At 40.3% G+C, this 16,817-nt stretch overlaps 1 protein-coding gene across 8 annotated transcripts in view; it reads right to left on the reverse strand.

Annotated features, from left to right (window-relative positions):
* The window catches only part of LOC133536205 (probable E3 ubiquitin-protein ligase HERC1), a 114,079-nt gene that overhangs the window by 67,278 nt on the left and 29,984 nt on the right, over positions 1-16,817 (reverse strand). For 6 of the 8 annotated variants that reach the window (XM_061876540.1, XM_061876539.1, XM_061876538.1 and 3 more), the window contains exons 3-15: positions 15,995-16,090; positions 15,742-15,924; positions 12,668-12,880; positions 12,491-12,589; positions 12,321-12,417; positions 11,297-11,440; positions 11,098-11,225; positions 9,827-9,971; positions 9,582-9,753; positions 7,690-7,824; positions 6,821-6,986; positions 6,595-6,720; positions 2-226 (exon numbers count right to left, since the gene is read on the reverse strand). In XM_061876540.1, the coding sequence (XP_061732524.1) occupies positions 2-226; positions 6,595-6,720; positions 6,821-6,986; positions 7,690-7,824; positions 9,582-9,753; positions 9,827-9,971; positions 11,098-11,225; positions 11,297-11,440; positions 12,321-12,417; positions 12,491-12,589; positions 12,668-12,880; positions 15,742-15,924; positions 15,995-16,090 (1,929 nt within the window). Of the gene's footprint in view, position 1; positions 227-6,594; positions 6,721-6,820; positions 6,987-7,689; positions 7,825-9,581; positions 9,754-9,826; positions 9,972-11,097; positions 11,226-11,296; positions 11,441-12,320; positions 12,418-12,490; positions 12,590-12,667; positions 12,881-15,741; positions 15,925-15,994; positions 16,091-16,817 lie in introns of those variants that run through there. The other 2 variants (XM_061876541.1, XM_061876543.1) reach the window with 2 other exon arrangements.

The following is a 16,817-nucleotide window of genomic DNA, read 5'->3' on the forward strand; positions in this document are numbered from 1 at the left end:
CCGTGTAAAAGCCGATGCTGAGCAGAAGCGTTTTGAGTAGCACTTCTGCTAAGTAAAAGGGATCATACGCTTCAGATGAGGAGGAAGAGTAGGTCGATCGGGCAGACGGTGCAGGTGTCAGTGGAGGTCCGAGGTTCACCACCTCTCCGAAATTGCTATAACCCAACAGGGATGCAATATGACTCTGGTCCTGGAGGCTGCTGAGGACCATGTCTAACTGCAGACGCTATGAAACACACACAAAGATAATAAGAAGGTGCTAATGGGACTCAGAACATTTATGTAGAGAAGATAAGCTTTTCTCACAACTCTGAGTCAGTCGTTCACACGGCTTGCAACACTGATTTCTGCCACATTGCGAGCCCTGTCCATTAACTCATTTAAAAACAATTGATACTTGCCAAAACAAGAAACGAGTGGCATAGAAGTACAGTGCCAGTCCTACTTTTAGAGTCACTACTGCATCCAGTTGTATAAAAATACAGTATCTGGACCTTGGACTCGTACTGCACGACAAAGACAACTATGCAGTATTTTTATCGTAAGTTACTAGCACTTATAGGCAGAAAGTTATTATACTACTTATGTGTGGTTGTTCTGTGTATGTTTGAATTTACGTACCTTTTTCAGAAAGTTGCAATATTTTGAGGCTTACATTTCTTCAATACCTTTGAATCAGCTTGTGATTTTATGAATTTGTTATTCATGTGGTAAATCTGAACTTACCCTCAGAAAGCACAGGATTTAAAATTTTAAAAAATACTTATTGATGTTTAACTAATTTTATACTACATAGACTTAAAAGTAGACACTAGATGGCAATAAAACAAATACTAAGAGTTTGTGTTGTCAGGAGCTGGAATGCAGCTTAGCGGTGTGACCCCAAGGATGCAGAGACGGGAGGCAGAATAAAATAATATTATCTAATATGTACAAATGGCGTGGGCACACAGACTAGAAAAGCATAGAAAACCCACTCACAAAGAGGACATTAATCTTATCGGGAACAACATGAAAATGTATACGTGAAGAAATGCAAAGCAACAATTTGATGCTGGGAAAGTGAATACTACAAAATAAGGGCAAAGGACTGGAACTTAAGTACCACACAGCAAAAAAAGCACACGTAAGTCCAAAACAGCTACAACAAAGTAACAGTTGTCAAACTCTGCACTGTTTTAATAATATTAATATTTAATAATAACTACAGAAAAAAAAACCACCAGAGTATTTCTTAATATCTGTAATCCTGTCATCGGTTGTCTACATCGTCCACAAGTTGCAGAAATTCTCCATGTTTATTTACGCTGGGAAAGTGTTTGCCCATACATTAATTTATGTTCCAACACATTTGCCCCCGCAGGTTAAGAGCCTTTGTGAAGTGATAAGTCCTATCTATAGTGCTAATTTTGGTTGGTAAATTATCATCATTGCAATTCAACACCTGTAACATGTAAATGCTTGATCTTTGCCAGAGCAGCATTCCAAATGGAAATCTGCTTAATGTCTTACCCTATTTAGATAAAGATTAATTAAATACCGCTCCTGTATGTAAACAAAAAAGTGTGAGTCAACACTACGGTTGTACAGTATACAGTTACTGGTATAGAATCGCGTTACTAATGAATCAAAAATGGTAATATAATCTGTTTGAAAAGTATCGGTTCCCCATTTATTTTTTACGAGCATGACCACGTCATGACATTGCTGGTTTTACGAGCAGAGGTGCATGTTCAGCAGCGCACAATCACGGAGTACTTACAAGCAGAGACAGTGTGTAGACAGAAAAGGGAGAACGGGCGAATTTCGGCCTAAAAACTAACGATAAAGGTAAAGCTATAAACAATGAAACTCCCTCAGGAAGATGTGCTTTAAGACGTAGCTAGCTAGTTAACAGCTAATATCCATCCGCAGTCGGCAGTGTTTTAGCTACTTCTAAATCACTAATCCTGGTCTCCATGGCGACAAATAAAGTATGTTTCTTACAAGTATCATCCCTTCAGGACGAGGAATAGCTAAACATGCTTCCCTACACACTATAGCTAGCACTCCTAATTGTAACAAATGCACTAAACATCCACTGTAATGATACCAAGTACAATAGCGTATCTAGTCGATACTACTATGATTACATCAATATTTTTTATCGTCACAAAATCTTTTTTCCTTTCTTTAAAAATTCATAATATATTTATAAACTCAGGAAATACGTTCCTGGACACATAAGGACTTTGAATATGACCATACTTGCCAACCCTCCCGAATTTTCCGGGAGACTCCCGGAATTCAGCGCCTCTCCCAAAAACCTCCTGGGACAAATATTCTCCCGAAAATCTCCCGGTTTTCAGCCTGAGCTGGAGGCCACGCCCCCTCCGGCTCCATGCAGACCTGAGTGAGGACAGCCTTTTTTCGCGTCCGCTTTCCCACGATATAAAGAGCGTGCCTGCCCAATCATGTTATTCCTACGGAGGCGTCCGGCGTACCGCCGATGAGCATGGTGCAGATGGAGAAGATCTTCTCGGCGTCCGTGTTGGCGCATACGTTTAAAACCGACGCTGGTCAGGCTGCTGAGGGTGAAGTAGAGGGTGGTGATGTACAAGCTGCGCACCAAGGGGCCGCCGACCGTGTTGTTGACGTAGGGCAGTGGTCCCCAAATACCGGGCCGCGGTCCCCAAATACCGGGCCGCAGCCCGTTACCGGTCCGTGGATCGATTGGTACCGGGCCGCACAAGAATTATTATTATTATTTTTTTTTTAATTAAATTAACATACAAAACATAAGATACACTTACAATTAGTGCACCAACCCAAAAAACCTCCCTCCCCCATTTACACTCATTCACACAAAAGGGTTGTTTCTTTCTGTTATTATTATTTCTGGTTCTTACAATATATATCAATATACTGTATATAAATACACTCTGCAATGGATACAGTCCGTAAGCACACATGATTGTATTTTTTTATTAACCTCCGTCGGACAAAATTTCAAGCGTTGACCGGTCCGCTGTTACAAAAAGGTTGGGGACCACTGACATAGGGCATCTCAAGGCGTTTGCCTAGCTCATCCTTGGGGAAGAGATGAGAGGACAACAGGGTGACAAAACTAAATCATCCAGATCCAGACTAGAGATAAATTGTATTATTATGTTTATCTTACCTAAAAATAATTATATTTATCAATTAAAATGTTTTTATAAATAAATATATTTTTACTATATTTTGCTAAAAACATCAAAATTAATTGTATTTTTATTTGTATTTTTTCTGACTCATTACATCCAGCCATAGAATTATACATTAAAATAAACATATTTGAAGTAATTAATTTTAAATGATAATAATAATTCAGGCTTCACGGTGGCAGAGGAATTAGTGCGTCTGCCTCACAATACGAAGGTCCTGAGTAGTCAGGGTTCAATCCCGGGCTCGGAATCTTTCTGTGTGGAGTTTGCATGTCCACCCCGTGAATGCGTGGGTTCCCTCCGGGTACTCCGTCTTCCTCCCACTTCCAAAGACATGCACCTGGGATAGGTTGATTGGCAGCACTAAATGGTCCCTAGTGTGTGAATGTGAGTGTGAATATTGTCTGTCTATCTGTGTTGGCCCTGTGATGAGGTGTCGACTTGTCCAGGGTGTACCCCGCCTTTCGCCCGATTGTAGCTGAGGTATTCACCAGTGCCCCCCGCGACTCTAAAGGGAATAAGCGGTAGAAAATGGATGGATGGATGGTATAATAATTCATTTAAAACGAGCATATTTAATTATTAAGATAATTGCTTGTTTATCAACAACTTTGGCATTTTATTCATTACATTTTGAAGCTCTCAGAAGCCTAGTTATGTTATATTCCTTAAGATTTATTTATGCAAGTTTGAAGTATCAATTATATAAACACAGTTTTGTTTGCATATATTTAGGATATATATATATATACAAAATACTTGACTTGGTGAATTCTAGCTGTAAATATACAACTCCCCTCCTAACCACTTGGTATCAAATCGCTACCCAAATTTGTGGTATCACCCAAAAGTATAAAACAGCAGAAAGATACGTGCTTCTTAGATTTTAAAACAAGTGTAGATGAAACATGTTAAACAACAAAATAACCAGATTTCAACCGTAAATGAATAAATAGATTAATAATCAATTTTCTACCGCCTGTCGCTCATAATTTCAACAAACTAATGCAATGATAAATGACACAATATGTTACTGCATACATCAGCAGCCAAATTAGGAGCCTTTGTTTGCTGACTTACTACCGAAAGTGAAGTTTTCTAGTACGTTCACAGTCTTATTTAATGCCATCCATTCATCCATTTTCTACCGCTTATTCCCTTTGGGGTCGCGGGGGGCGCTGGTGCCTATCTCAGCTACAATCGGGCAGAAGGCGGGGTACACCCTGGACAAGTCGCCACCTCATCGCAGGGGTCTTATTTAATGCCAAAAATGTTATTTGATTGCATCAAGAAACATGCGTTTCATCTTATATGATGTGATTTTTTTTTGTAAAATAAAGTCAATAATGCTATTGTGGTCCCCTGTGTATCAAAAAGTATAAAAATACATTTTGGTACTGGTAGTACAATATTAGTACCGGCACAACCCTACTCAATCATGATGGTTTTGTTCTTTGAAAACAACAATTCATTGGATTGCTTTTCTGTTTGTAGTTGCATGGCTGGTACTTACTTAGTACTTAGTTCCTACCACACAGTTGAGTGCATTGGGCACCAGCATGGCTAGTAGCAAATAACAAACATAAGATATTTACTGTCGTCATCTTATATGACAATAGTTTCTTGTATTTTGTTTTATTTCCTATACAGCACTATTATTTTTATTTGTCCTTCCTATATGCCACCATTTGCCAACACTTCATGGCAATCAGGATGCTTTTAAAGACGGGGCTTTTTGCTTTGTATCTTTTAGTAGCGTTTTCCCTAATAAAGGCTTGCACTTCACCTGCTCTCTCTGCATCCTGGGGTTCAGACAAACAACACCAACCACAGACAATCACGTTTATGTTTATTTTGTGTCCCTTAAGAACACAATCTACTCTTTACCTTGCTATGAAGGGTTTTAATTTCCAAAAAAGAAGGATGATTTTGACCCAAAATACGCACATACAAAAAATCACGACACTGTGCTGACATCATGTGATTCAACTACAGCAACAGGAGTAGGTAAAAGTAAAGCAGCTTATTGTACGGTTTACAGTGCATGATATGCTGTTAGTATTGTCTCACTAGACTCGGGAAGAACACATTTGCAGAAATCTCTATTTATATATGAAATAAATCTCTATTTCTCAATATAGCATATCTAGTGGCGTGCCAAAAAATCAGTTAATTAAATGTTCAAACACAGTTAAAAATGTTCAAACTGTGTGTAATGTTACATGACCAAAATATTAAATATACTTGTTGAATAAAACCTCTGATCATATTATTTATGAACACTTAGGCCAGGGGTGCCCACACTTTTTCTGCAGGCGAGCTACTTTTCAATTGACCAAGTCGAGGGAATCTACCTCATTCACATATATTTATTTATTTATGATCGACACGTTTTTGTTAACATTTTAAATGTGTTTAATGATAAAAAAAAGCATTTTTAACAAATATAGATTCCTTTATTTTATTAAGACAAGAATATAAGTTGGTGTATTACCTGATTCTGATGACTTGCATTGATTGGAACAGAAGTGCTGATAACGTCCACATTTTCAAATGGAGGAGAAAAAAAGTCCTACTTTCTGACAAATACCACATGGAAGTGGTTGGTTGTTGGCATATTCTTTGTCCAGCTTCCATACTCCTTTTCATACACTTTACAAGAAATATATTGATGGCAAACTCCATAGCGTGCTAGCTTGGGAAATGAAGTGAATTATATTTATACAGCGCTTTTCTCAAGTGACTCAAAGCGCTTTACATAGTGAAACCCACCATTTAAGTTACATTTAAACCAGTGTGGGTGCCACTGGGAGCTGAGTGGGTGAAGTGTCTTGCCCAAAGACACAACAGCAGTGACTAGGATGGCAGGAATCGAACCCAGAACCCTCAAGTTGCTGGCACGGCCGCTCTACCAACTGAGCTATGCAGCCTCCATAACATTGCACGCAGGATGGAGCAGCGCTTTTATTGTGATGACAGAAACTGTACAATCGGTCTTTAGTGTTGACGGCAGGTACGGCACGACAGTGTTGAAATAAAAAGTGTTTCTCGCCTTCCTGTCGGTAATTTTTTCCTAATAATGAATGAGCTTGCAGCAGCCAGCGTCATCTCCGGTGCCGTGAATGTCAATCAAGTGACGAAAGTGACGTCTTGAAGAAGATTGATGATTGGTAATTTTTAGGTCTATTTGTTTAATGCATGTCTGGCGATCGAATGACACACCCACCCTGATCGACCGGCAGCTGGCGATCGACGTAATGAGCACCCCTGACTTAGGCCTACTATGCTACTGTATTTTAAATGTTGGTCATTATGGTGGTACTTGAAGAACTAAGTATTTTCCGAAGTGGTACTTGGTAAAAAAAAAGTTTGAGAACTACTGGTGTACTTAAAAAAATAAAACACGTACTTGCCCTTTAGAAAGCACATTCAGACTCTGTGGGCCATGAGGTAGGAGAGAGAGTAGCAGTTCCGTTCGTTCCTTTAGAGGAGGCAGCAGTAAGGAAGCGCCAATGGACAGCGTGTTCATGACAGCCTGCAGATGAACAGAATCATAAAAGTCAAAGGAGGAAACAAACTTAAAATATCTAAAATATGCATGACTTCAGTTGGATTAGAACTGAACTCTAATGCACCTGTTGTATGGAGTCTGGCATATTGGTGTCGATGAGCCTGAAGAGCAGGTTCCTGAGGGGCCTGCCCTGGGACCCCAATACCATGGCTCCGGTGCCCCCAGCATGAGCCAACGACAAGTGGACGGACAGCAGCTTCATGCACAGCAAAATAAACTGATGGTGCTCCCTGGGTTAAGATGGGTAAAGAAACATGCCATGTAGAGTATATATAAGTATATGATGCCATTTGACTAAAATCCCTCACACAAAATGTTCTGAACTCCTGTATCCAAAATGTGCTACCTGTAGAGGCTGCTGTCACGCCAAATGTCCTCCCCCCTAAAAAAACCTTCCCCCCCATTTACTTCCGGGGTCATGATTAATACAGATGTTTTGTTAACGCTATATTATAAAAACATAACGCTATATTATAAAAATACAGACGTTTTGTCAACGCTATATCATAAAAAAACAAATTAAAAACACAAGCTATGGGATGACGCATTTACTTCCGGGGTCACGTTTCCTCTTATGTCATCCCATAGCTTGTGTTTGTAAATTGTTTTTAAATTTTTTTAATAATATAGCGTTAACAAAACGTCTGTATTTTTATAATATAGCGTTATATTTTTATAATATAGCGTTATATTTTTTATAATATAGCGTTAACAAAACGTCTGTATTAATCATGACCCCGGAAGTAAATGGGGAGGGGGAGGTTTTTGTAGGGAGAAGAAATTTGGCGTGACACTGCCATAACATGGATGTAACAAACAGTGCCTCTGCTGGTTTCAGCCAAGTATTGCACTCAGTTTTACATAAATTGCTTTCAAGACGCTGACACTGTTCAAATAATTTCAACAAACAATTACTATGCTCATAATGCATACCGATTGGATAAGAATGGCGCCGGCGGGGCGTCGTCACTGATGCCATCACAGTAACTTTCGAGGAAGCTGCGCAGGTATGTGAAAGTACTCTCCTCGAGGTCAACGCAGAAAGGCCTGTGCCACGCCACCAACTGCCTGACGAAGAAACACAAAATCCCTTACATACAAATTGCACCGTACACTCTAGTATTAAACACAGCTATAAACCAATCTGTATGGATCAAATATAAGACGTCATTTTGTCCCTAAAAAAAAATCTACAGATGATGGTCCTCTTATGTGCTAGTTTATACGTGCAAATCAGCAGCTGGCGCCAGATTAATTTTTCCCCAAGTGAGTCAGAGCTTTTCTTCTAGTCACTCACACTCACCCAAAACGACTTAGTGGACCACTGAAGAAAAAGTGTCTCAACTGAAGTGTTTTCAGATACAAACTGTTTCTCGGCTAATTACTTTGCTTTAAGTTGCAAGCAAAAATGTGACTTCCAAACATTCCCGCCATGAGTTGGCGTAGCAAATACCCCTGTGAACCCCTTAATATCCTACTAACACATCTGGTCTTACTTGCTAGCATTAGGGTATAGCTAGAGATCCACATAACTTTGTTTTCTAGGAAAGGAAAAAGTGGGTGTCAAAGACACTGCTGAGAAGAAGTAGATGATTATTGATTTTTTTTTTTGAATCCTTCAAAAAATTATAGAGTTGAAATTCCAGCATATCACTGCTCGTCTGCTCCATAATGAAGCAGGAGGAGACTAACGCCAGTCAGGAATGTTAAAAAATATCTAAATAGCAGACATTTATCCTTGGGAATATAGAAAAGCTTCTGATGGTGTGTTTGATGGAGAGACCACAGGAAGGAGAGACCATAGATATCCATAACCCAGGGTAAATGCTGTACATTATTATTACATTGCTTCATAAAACTACTGTAGTTGTACATTGTTGTACTTTTTCCATACAATATTTATCAAAAGTTGGTTCTTATTTATCTCCAAGTCCGAGTCCATGGTTCTCGCCCGGAAAAGGGTGGAGTGCCATCTCCGGGTTGGGGAGGAGACCCTGCCCCAAGTGGAGGAGTTCAAGTACCTAGGAGTCTTGTTCACGAGTGGGGGAAGAGTGGATCATGAGATCGACAGGCGGATCGGTGCGGCGTCTTCAGTAATGCGGACGTTGTATCGATCCGTTGTGGTGAAGAAGGAGCTGAGCCGGAAGGCAAAGCTCTCAATTTACCGGTCGATCTACGTTCCCATCCTCACCTATGGTCATGAGCTTTGGGTCATGACCGAAAGGATAAGATCACGGGTACAACCGGCCGAAATGAGTTTCCTCTGCCGGGTGGCGGGGCTCTCCCTTAGAGATAGGGTGAGAAGCTCTGCCATCCGGGAGGAGCTCAACGTAAAGCCGCTGCTCCTCCACATCGAGAAGAGCCAGATGAGGTGGTTCGGGCATCTGGTCAGGATGCCACCCGAACGCCTCCCTAGGGAGGTGTTTAGGGCACGTTCAGCTGGTAGGAGGCCACGGGGAAGACCCAGGACACGTTGGGAAGACTATGTCTCCCGGCTGGCCTGGGAACGCCTCGGGATCCCCCGGGAAGAGCTAGACGAGGTGGCTGGAGAGAGGGAAGTCTGGGCTTCCCTGCTTAGGCTGCTGCCCCCGCGACCCGACTTCGGATAAGCGGAAGATGATGGATGGTTTCTTATTTTGAAAAGGCATTTTACAAGTTAAAATTGGGCTGTTAAATTGACTTCAATGGGAGATAAGTGTTTTGAGTTAAGAGCAAAACCAATTAAACTCTTAAGTTGAGGTGCAACTGTAAATGTCTTGAAAAGTCTTGAAAAGAAGACTTGTCTTATTTTCAGAGTCCTCTCATATTTGGGTATATTTCTTTACCTATCCGTGGGAACTGCAGTCCAAGCCAAACTGTGAGAAGTTCCGGCGGTGATCTGCTGGATGGACACCCCCTCCAGACCGAGCACTTTCTTGGGTTTGGTAACCGGCGTGGAGGTGTGTCCTTGCCCGCACTGGCCCATAGTGTTGTTCCCCCACGCATACACTTCGTTCTCTGATGAAACAGGAGCGCAGCATATTACACAGAGTGGTAATGGGAGGATTATTATTACTACTTTTCATTGTACCGTGCGATAGAGCCAGACAGTGGCTGTCACCACATGAGATGTCGATGACCTTGGTGATACTCAGGTCCTCGATGAACCTGGGCCTCAGCGAGGTAGTCTCGGAGGAGCCACATCCTAAACACGAGCCACAGCCCCATGCAAACACCTGGGTGAATGTATACATTCACATGATTGAAAATAGAAATTAATCAAGCCTACATAGAAATAATCACCCATATGTATTCAAACGTTTTCCTTTACAGCAGGGGTGTCCAAAGTGCGGCCCGGATGCCATTTTTTTACGGCCTTAAGCACATTCTAAAAATACGATAAAAAAAATAAAAAACAAAAAAGTGGTATAAAAGAATAAACAGGTGAAATGTGACAAGAAAATGTTGCAATATTTACTCTAATAACACAAAGCTGCTATGCAGGCTGTTATTTTCTTTAAAAAAATAATAATTAATCAAAATCAATGTCACATTAAATATTCCACTTTGAGATATTTTTGGGGGAAAATGTTGCATATTTTGTGTTTGCCATATAAAAAACTAAGTTGTTTTTTTCTAAAGAAGGGCCTAATAAGAACAAACAACAAACAAACAACAATAAAAGTTATAATTGACAAATGGGTCTGAAGTTCAACTCAAGACGATTGTGTTTTAAGTAAACAGTAAAAAAAAAAAAAAAGTTTTTTATTTTTAATGAGTAGGACCCTTTCTGATCCCCAATAATTTTAGTGCGATTTTTTTTTGTGTCATTGCTAAAAAAACAATAACAAATTGAAATCAATGGTGTTATGTGTTGACATTTTTAAGGCTCCAATTATTCTATAATCTCAAATAGTCCACTTTAAAATTATATTAGGGGAAACTATTGCATTTTTTTCCCTTAAAAAACAGGGTTTTCTTTGACAAAAAGGGCATAAAACTTAAATTTTTAAAAATGTTATATTGACAGATAGACCTAATGTTGATCTAGAAATTTAAACCTTGAATAACAATAATACAAAATAATGACACATTTTAAATATTTTTTTGACCAAAATCCTTTGGGGTCCCTGGGATCAAGCCTGAGTGGAGGCCTAAATGTATATTTTTACACATATATTGTATTGGTTTTTGAAATAAAAACAAATCAAAATGGCCCCCGCTTGCTTTGATTTTTCAGTGTGCGGCCCTCAGTGGAAAAAGTTTGGACACCCCTGCTTTACAGCGTTAACTTCTGTTTACATAAAGAACAACAGACAATGACCAAACCAAAAGAGTCCAGATTCAAGTCCAAATTCTCACCTGTCCCGCAGAGGTAAGGGCCAAGGAGGATTGGCTTCCAGCGCATACTTTTCTAATGATAAACCCATGCAGGGCCTCGATGACCTTTGGGCGATACACTCGGTTTGTGTCCCCGTGACCGAGTTTACCTGCAAGGTAAGAGTCATAACCAAAACAGTTATGTTATGCACCACAGCATTGTTTTGTTTTCACAGCGTACCATTGTCTCCGCCTCCAAAAGACCAAGCGGTACGTCCATCCTGTGCAACGGCGATGGTATGCGAACTGCCGCACGCTACTTGCCCAACGCCGCTAATATCCTTTACCAGCGTCGGCGTGTTCCGGCTCTGGCTGTCACTGTGGCCTGGAAAAGATGGAGTGAGAAAAGATAGCGTTTTCATGGCAGATTTTGGGTTTCAAGGGTAAAGTTGGGTTTTGAAGGCAATTTTCTTTTTTTTAAATGAGGAACACTGTGGTGTTTTTATGGCAAATATACTGTTTTGTTTTGTTTTTGGTGGAATACAGTGATTTCGTGTATGGACATAGAATTTTAATGGTTAAAACATTTCATGACACAAATAACGTTAATGTGGTAAAATTTAGCGTTTCAATGCCAAAATATTGCATTTTTAAAATGGTATTTCATGGCTATGAAGAAAATTATTATTTTCTAGGCAAAATAAATATACCGGTACACAATATCAAATTTGAAATGTGGGATTTTGTGTTTTTAATATCGAAATATTGCTCCTCGATATGTTTTTTGTGGAAAATACTGTATTTCAATGGTAGATGTAGGGTTGAAATGACATACCATCACAGCGATAAATTATTTCAGTGGTAAATGTTTGTTTTCATGAAAAAAATATGGCTTTTTTGTTTAAATTGTATGTTTTTACGGAAAAATGTAGGGTAGCATTGACAGCATATTGTAATTTCAAGGCAAAATACAGCATTCTAATGGTAAATATTTGTGTTTCATGGCAAAAATAGAATTTTAATGGTTGATTACAGTGCATTGTTTTCATGGAAAATAGTATTTTTATGGCAAAATGTACTATTTAAATAGCAACATGTAGTGTTTTCATGACAAAACATACCAATTGAATAGCAAATGTTTTCATGGTTAATTCAATGGGCAAAATATAACATTTCAACACAAAAATAATATACTGTAAAAAGAGGGGAGAGACAGCTGATGATTGCCAAAACGCAACAAAAACAGTGAAAAATTGTGTACGCACCAAGTCTCCCAAAGTCTCCTTCGCCCCATGTGTAAAGCTCGCCGTCGTTAGTCACTGCTGCACTGTGCCTGTAGCCAGCAGACACACATACAACAACCTGGAAGAGAGGCATAAATATTGGCTTTCAAAATAAAACTCCATCTCTATCTTTTCTCCGGCATTTTTTCCACCTTGCCAATCAGTGGTCCTTGGATGATTTTGGGGTATTTCTGTGTTGCACTGTTACCGTGGCCCAGTTTTCCGTATTCTCCATCCCCCCAGCTGAATACCTAAAACAAGTATTTGGAGTTTGTTATGAATACAGTGATGCAGAAGTGAGATCTACACAATTCCTTCTATCTTCTTACCTCTCCCTCCATAGTGATGGCCAAGGTGTGGCCATCCGAGCCCTTAGAGGAGGACACCTTTTTCATGTTCCTATGTGGCTCCAGCACCAGTTTCTTGGGCATTGACTGGTTGTTGGAGTCCCCTAGACCCAAACGGCCATAACTGCCTTTACCGCAAGCCTTCACAGCGCCATCTGCAGACACGGAGAAGGTACAGTACTGGCCTGCCTCGATCTGAAAAGGAAGTCAAGAGAGGACATGAATGACTATTACCACAAACAGTGGCCTCGCTCATACCCTTACAGAAATAAACACCTCACCTCAAACAACCTTTAGAACATAACTTTTATTTGACATCTGATGTTTCATGGTTAATGTCATTAATGCCTGGAGAGCAGCCACGACATCTGTAGAGCTGATGTTTACTGTTGACTTCAGAGTCAGTTTTTAATCTTAAAGAGCCCCACTAACGCTGACAAAGTTGGCACTTTTTTCCTAGTCTTGGACCTTAAGATAATGTTGACAGGTAAAAGTCCCCCCGATATATTGATTCAATCAGTCATTTTAGGCTTGTTTTTGAACAAGTTCCAGCACATTTTGGAAAGCCCATTTTTAGCTCCAAAATGCGGTCGGGCCTGCATCAGCCTGTTGGTGACAACTACAGAAGCCTGGAGGCAATTGTTTAGTATGTCTTTTGGTGTCATTTTCAGCCCAAATCATCTTATTTTTACGCACAATTGAAAGGAATGATCTAAAAGGGGGGCATGTTGCAGTGGGTAGAGCGGCCGGCCAGAAACCTGAGGGTTGCAGGTTCGCTTCGCACCTATTGACATCCAAAAAATCGCTGCCGTTGTGTTCTTGGGCACGACACTTCACCCTTTGCCCCCGGTGTCGCTCACACTGGTGAATGAATGACAGGCGGTGGTCGGCGAGGCCGTAGGCGCAAACTGGCAGCCACGCTTCCGTCAGTCTACCCCAGGGCAGCTGTGGCTACTGATGTAGCTTACCACCACCAGGTGTGAATGAATGTTGAGTCCCACTTTCTGTGAGCGCTTTGAGTGTCTAGAAAAGCGCGATATAAATCTAAGTTATTATTATTAAAAATGTCTGCTAGATGCAGTATTGCAGGTTGTAGTAATACAACTAAATAACGGGTCAGCCTGCATACATTTCCAAATGATGGGACTATACTGGGGAGGACAGGAGGTCCGTCGATTCCTTTATTGAACAAAATTTATATTATAAGTTTATATTCGGCCGTAATCACACCAAAAACTTTAGTAAAAACCTTAAATCCAGCAAAACTGGTCATCGTCTCCCGTACGAAGCGGGCCAAAACAAACTCTTTGTCATGTCAACAGCAGACGCTCTCTCACCTACACTAACACACACACACACACACACACACACTCTTGACACTTAGCCACTGATGCATTTACGGCCACACAAAAACACCACGCAAAGTGTAAATTCCCGGCCGTTACAATATGACTCCCTAATCAGATGTGTGCTTTTTCTACTGTCATTTATAAAAACTGTTAATTCATGGATATTAACCATGAAATGCTGTTGTTACTAGATTACAGAAATGCTACTAGATTTTACAGACAAAGTTACAGGAATGTCCAATTCATCCCATGCTTACTTGCTTAATTGAGCAACATGTGAATGTTCTTAGGGGAACTAAATGTGATTTCTGAGAGGGGTGCAACATATTTCCAAAGTATGACGCTTACCCAATAGGCACCAGCGCCCCTCCGCGATCCCAAATTAAATGAGCGGTAGAAAATGGATGGATAGATGGACGCTCACCCAGACATACAATTAAAGTAGCTCATGAAAAACACTTTATTTTCATTGTAAGTGGGCCAAATCATCTAGCCTGGGGGTAAAGTTTTACTCAGATTTGAAATTCGAAAAACAAATCAGCAGCGTCATTTAAAAAAGCTTATATCAATTATGCCAAATAGCGAAAGTGAAACCGCTTCTATCAGGACATGATCTCGAGAAATTAATCCACGCCTTTATCTCGAATCGTTTAGACTACTGCAATGCCCTGTATATAGGCATTAGCCAGGCCTCCCTCGCCCGCCTGCAGCTCGTACAGAACTCTGCTGCTCGTCTGCTAACAGACCCGCAGACGCGAGCACATCGCCCCTATTTTAGCGTCCCTTCACTGGCTCCCTGTGCGTTACCGAATCAATTTTATACTCCTATTTGTTTTTAAATGTCCAAACAACCTCGCGCAAACATATCTCTCCGACCTCCTTCAGCCTTACTGCCCCACCGATCCCTAAGATCAGCCGATCAGCTTCTACTGACGGTCCCTGACACAAGGTTGAAGCTTAGAGGTGACAGAGCATTCGCCGCTGCTGCTCCCAAGCTCTGGAACGACCTACCCCTGAGTGTTGGAGAAGCCTCCTCTCTTCCTGTTTTTAAATCTCTTATAAACATACTTTTATTCCGTGGCTTTTAACATTGAGTGATATCCATCCTGCAATGGCGCCCCATTATACACCTGCTGTGAACCTGTTTTTATTTTTTTATGTTTTATATATTTTATTTTATTCATTTATTTTTTATCATGTTCTGTTTGTGTTGTGTTTGCTCGGTTCTCGTATTCAACCTGCCCATTGTACAGCACTTTGGCTACCCCTGTGGTAAATTTTAAATGTGCTATATAAATAAAGTTGATTTGATTTGATTTGATCTATATTAGAAAACAATCTGATGGAAATGACTGCTGTCATTTGATTATTACAATAAGACATTTAAATTGCTATCATGCAAGGTTTGTGAGAGGTGCTTGTCAAATGTTGCTCATCTGTGCGCCACCGAATGCTCAGGGAATTTTTGCGTTTGTTCACACACATGAAAAATTAGAGAGAACAGTGTATATATGACCTTGCGGCCCTTTTGAATGTCTGCCTATTTCTGAGTTCTTAAGGTTGGCAAGTATGTACGAGACGGGAGGAGAACAGTCAGATTACTATTTTTGTTTGGCAACGGTGGACGTCTGCACCGAATTAAATGTCAGAACATGTTCAATTTCAAGTAAATAAAAAAAAAAATAAAAAAAAATAGACATGCCGCACCATTTGGGCATCACTGAACCCCTGTGTGGGTTTAGGCAGCAAGATTTTCTCTAGCGTTCCCTCTGCCAGCTGATGGCTGCTGTTGCTCCCCCACACGTACACCACCACGGCGTCACTCTCGCTGCCCGGAGCGACCGCATCGGTGCTGCAGGAGCACAGGCAGTACGACGCCAGGTTACAGATCTGCAAAAGGCAGGTATGCGAGCGAGTGAGAGATTAAATTTGTTAAACCAAAGTCCATGTGCTCTCTTACCTCCTCAAAGAGACAAAGGGCAGCCTGGGAGAGTCTGCAAAGACCATCTGTGTCCCTTTGTAGCACCGGAGTGTGGACGACGTCACCACGGAAACCCTGAAGGAAAATGTCACTTCATTGAGAGAAATGTGTTTGTTGTCGTACATACAGTATTACTATATTATTTAAACCTAGGGCGCACCGAATTATAAGGCAAAATGCTGATGAGCGCATCTATTTTAATACAAAAGGGGCACCAAATTATAAGGTGCACTAAAGGGGTAATATTATGATTTTTTTTTCTACATTTGAAATAATTCCTTGTGGTCTACATAAGATGTAATGGTGGTTCTTTGGTCAAAATGTTACATAGTCTGTAAAACATGATCTATCTTCAAGCTACTTTCTGAAGTTTCTTCAGGATGCAATGTTTTGTGGGCGGGTCTTATTTATGTGGCTCCACTTCGACAGCATTTTCTCCTCATCTGCGATGTTGTAGTTTTAGCGCTTCCATATGGAGTCTACTGACAGATATAATTTCAAAGTTACTGTACGTTACTTTGTAGAAGAAATGTCAACAGCGGAGAATGAAAACTCCACAAGAAGATAAAAAAAAAAAAAAAAGCAGCTTAAAGACTACAATGGCGGATTCACTCAAATTTTGGAGACCTGTGCAGATCCCTAATAAGGATCAGCAGGAACCAATTAGCTTTGTATAATATTGCAAAAAAATGAAAAAACATTCAGCCAAATTACATGCATATTATATATACAGTAAATTATATATATATATATATATATATATATATATATATATATATATATATATATATATATATATATA

This window comes from Nerophis ophidion, linkage group LG17, assembly GCF_033978795.1.
Source record: "Nerophis ophidion isolate RoL-2023_Sa linkage group LG17, RoL_Noph_v1.0, whole genome shotgun sequence".
Classification (NCBI taxonomy): Eukaryota; Metazoa; Chordata; class Actinopteri; order Syngnathiformes; family Syngnathidae; genus Nerophis; species Nerophis ophidion.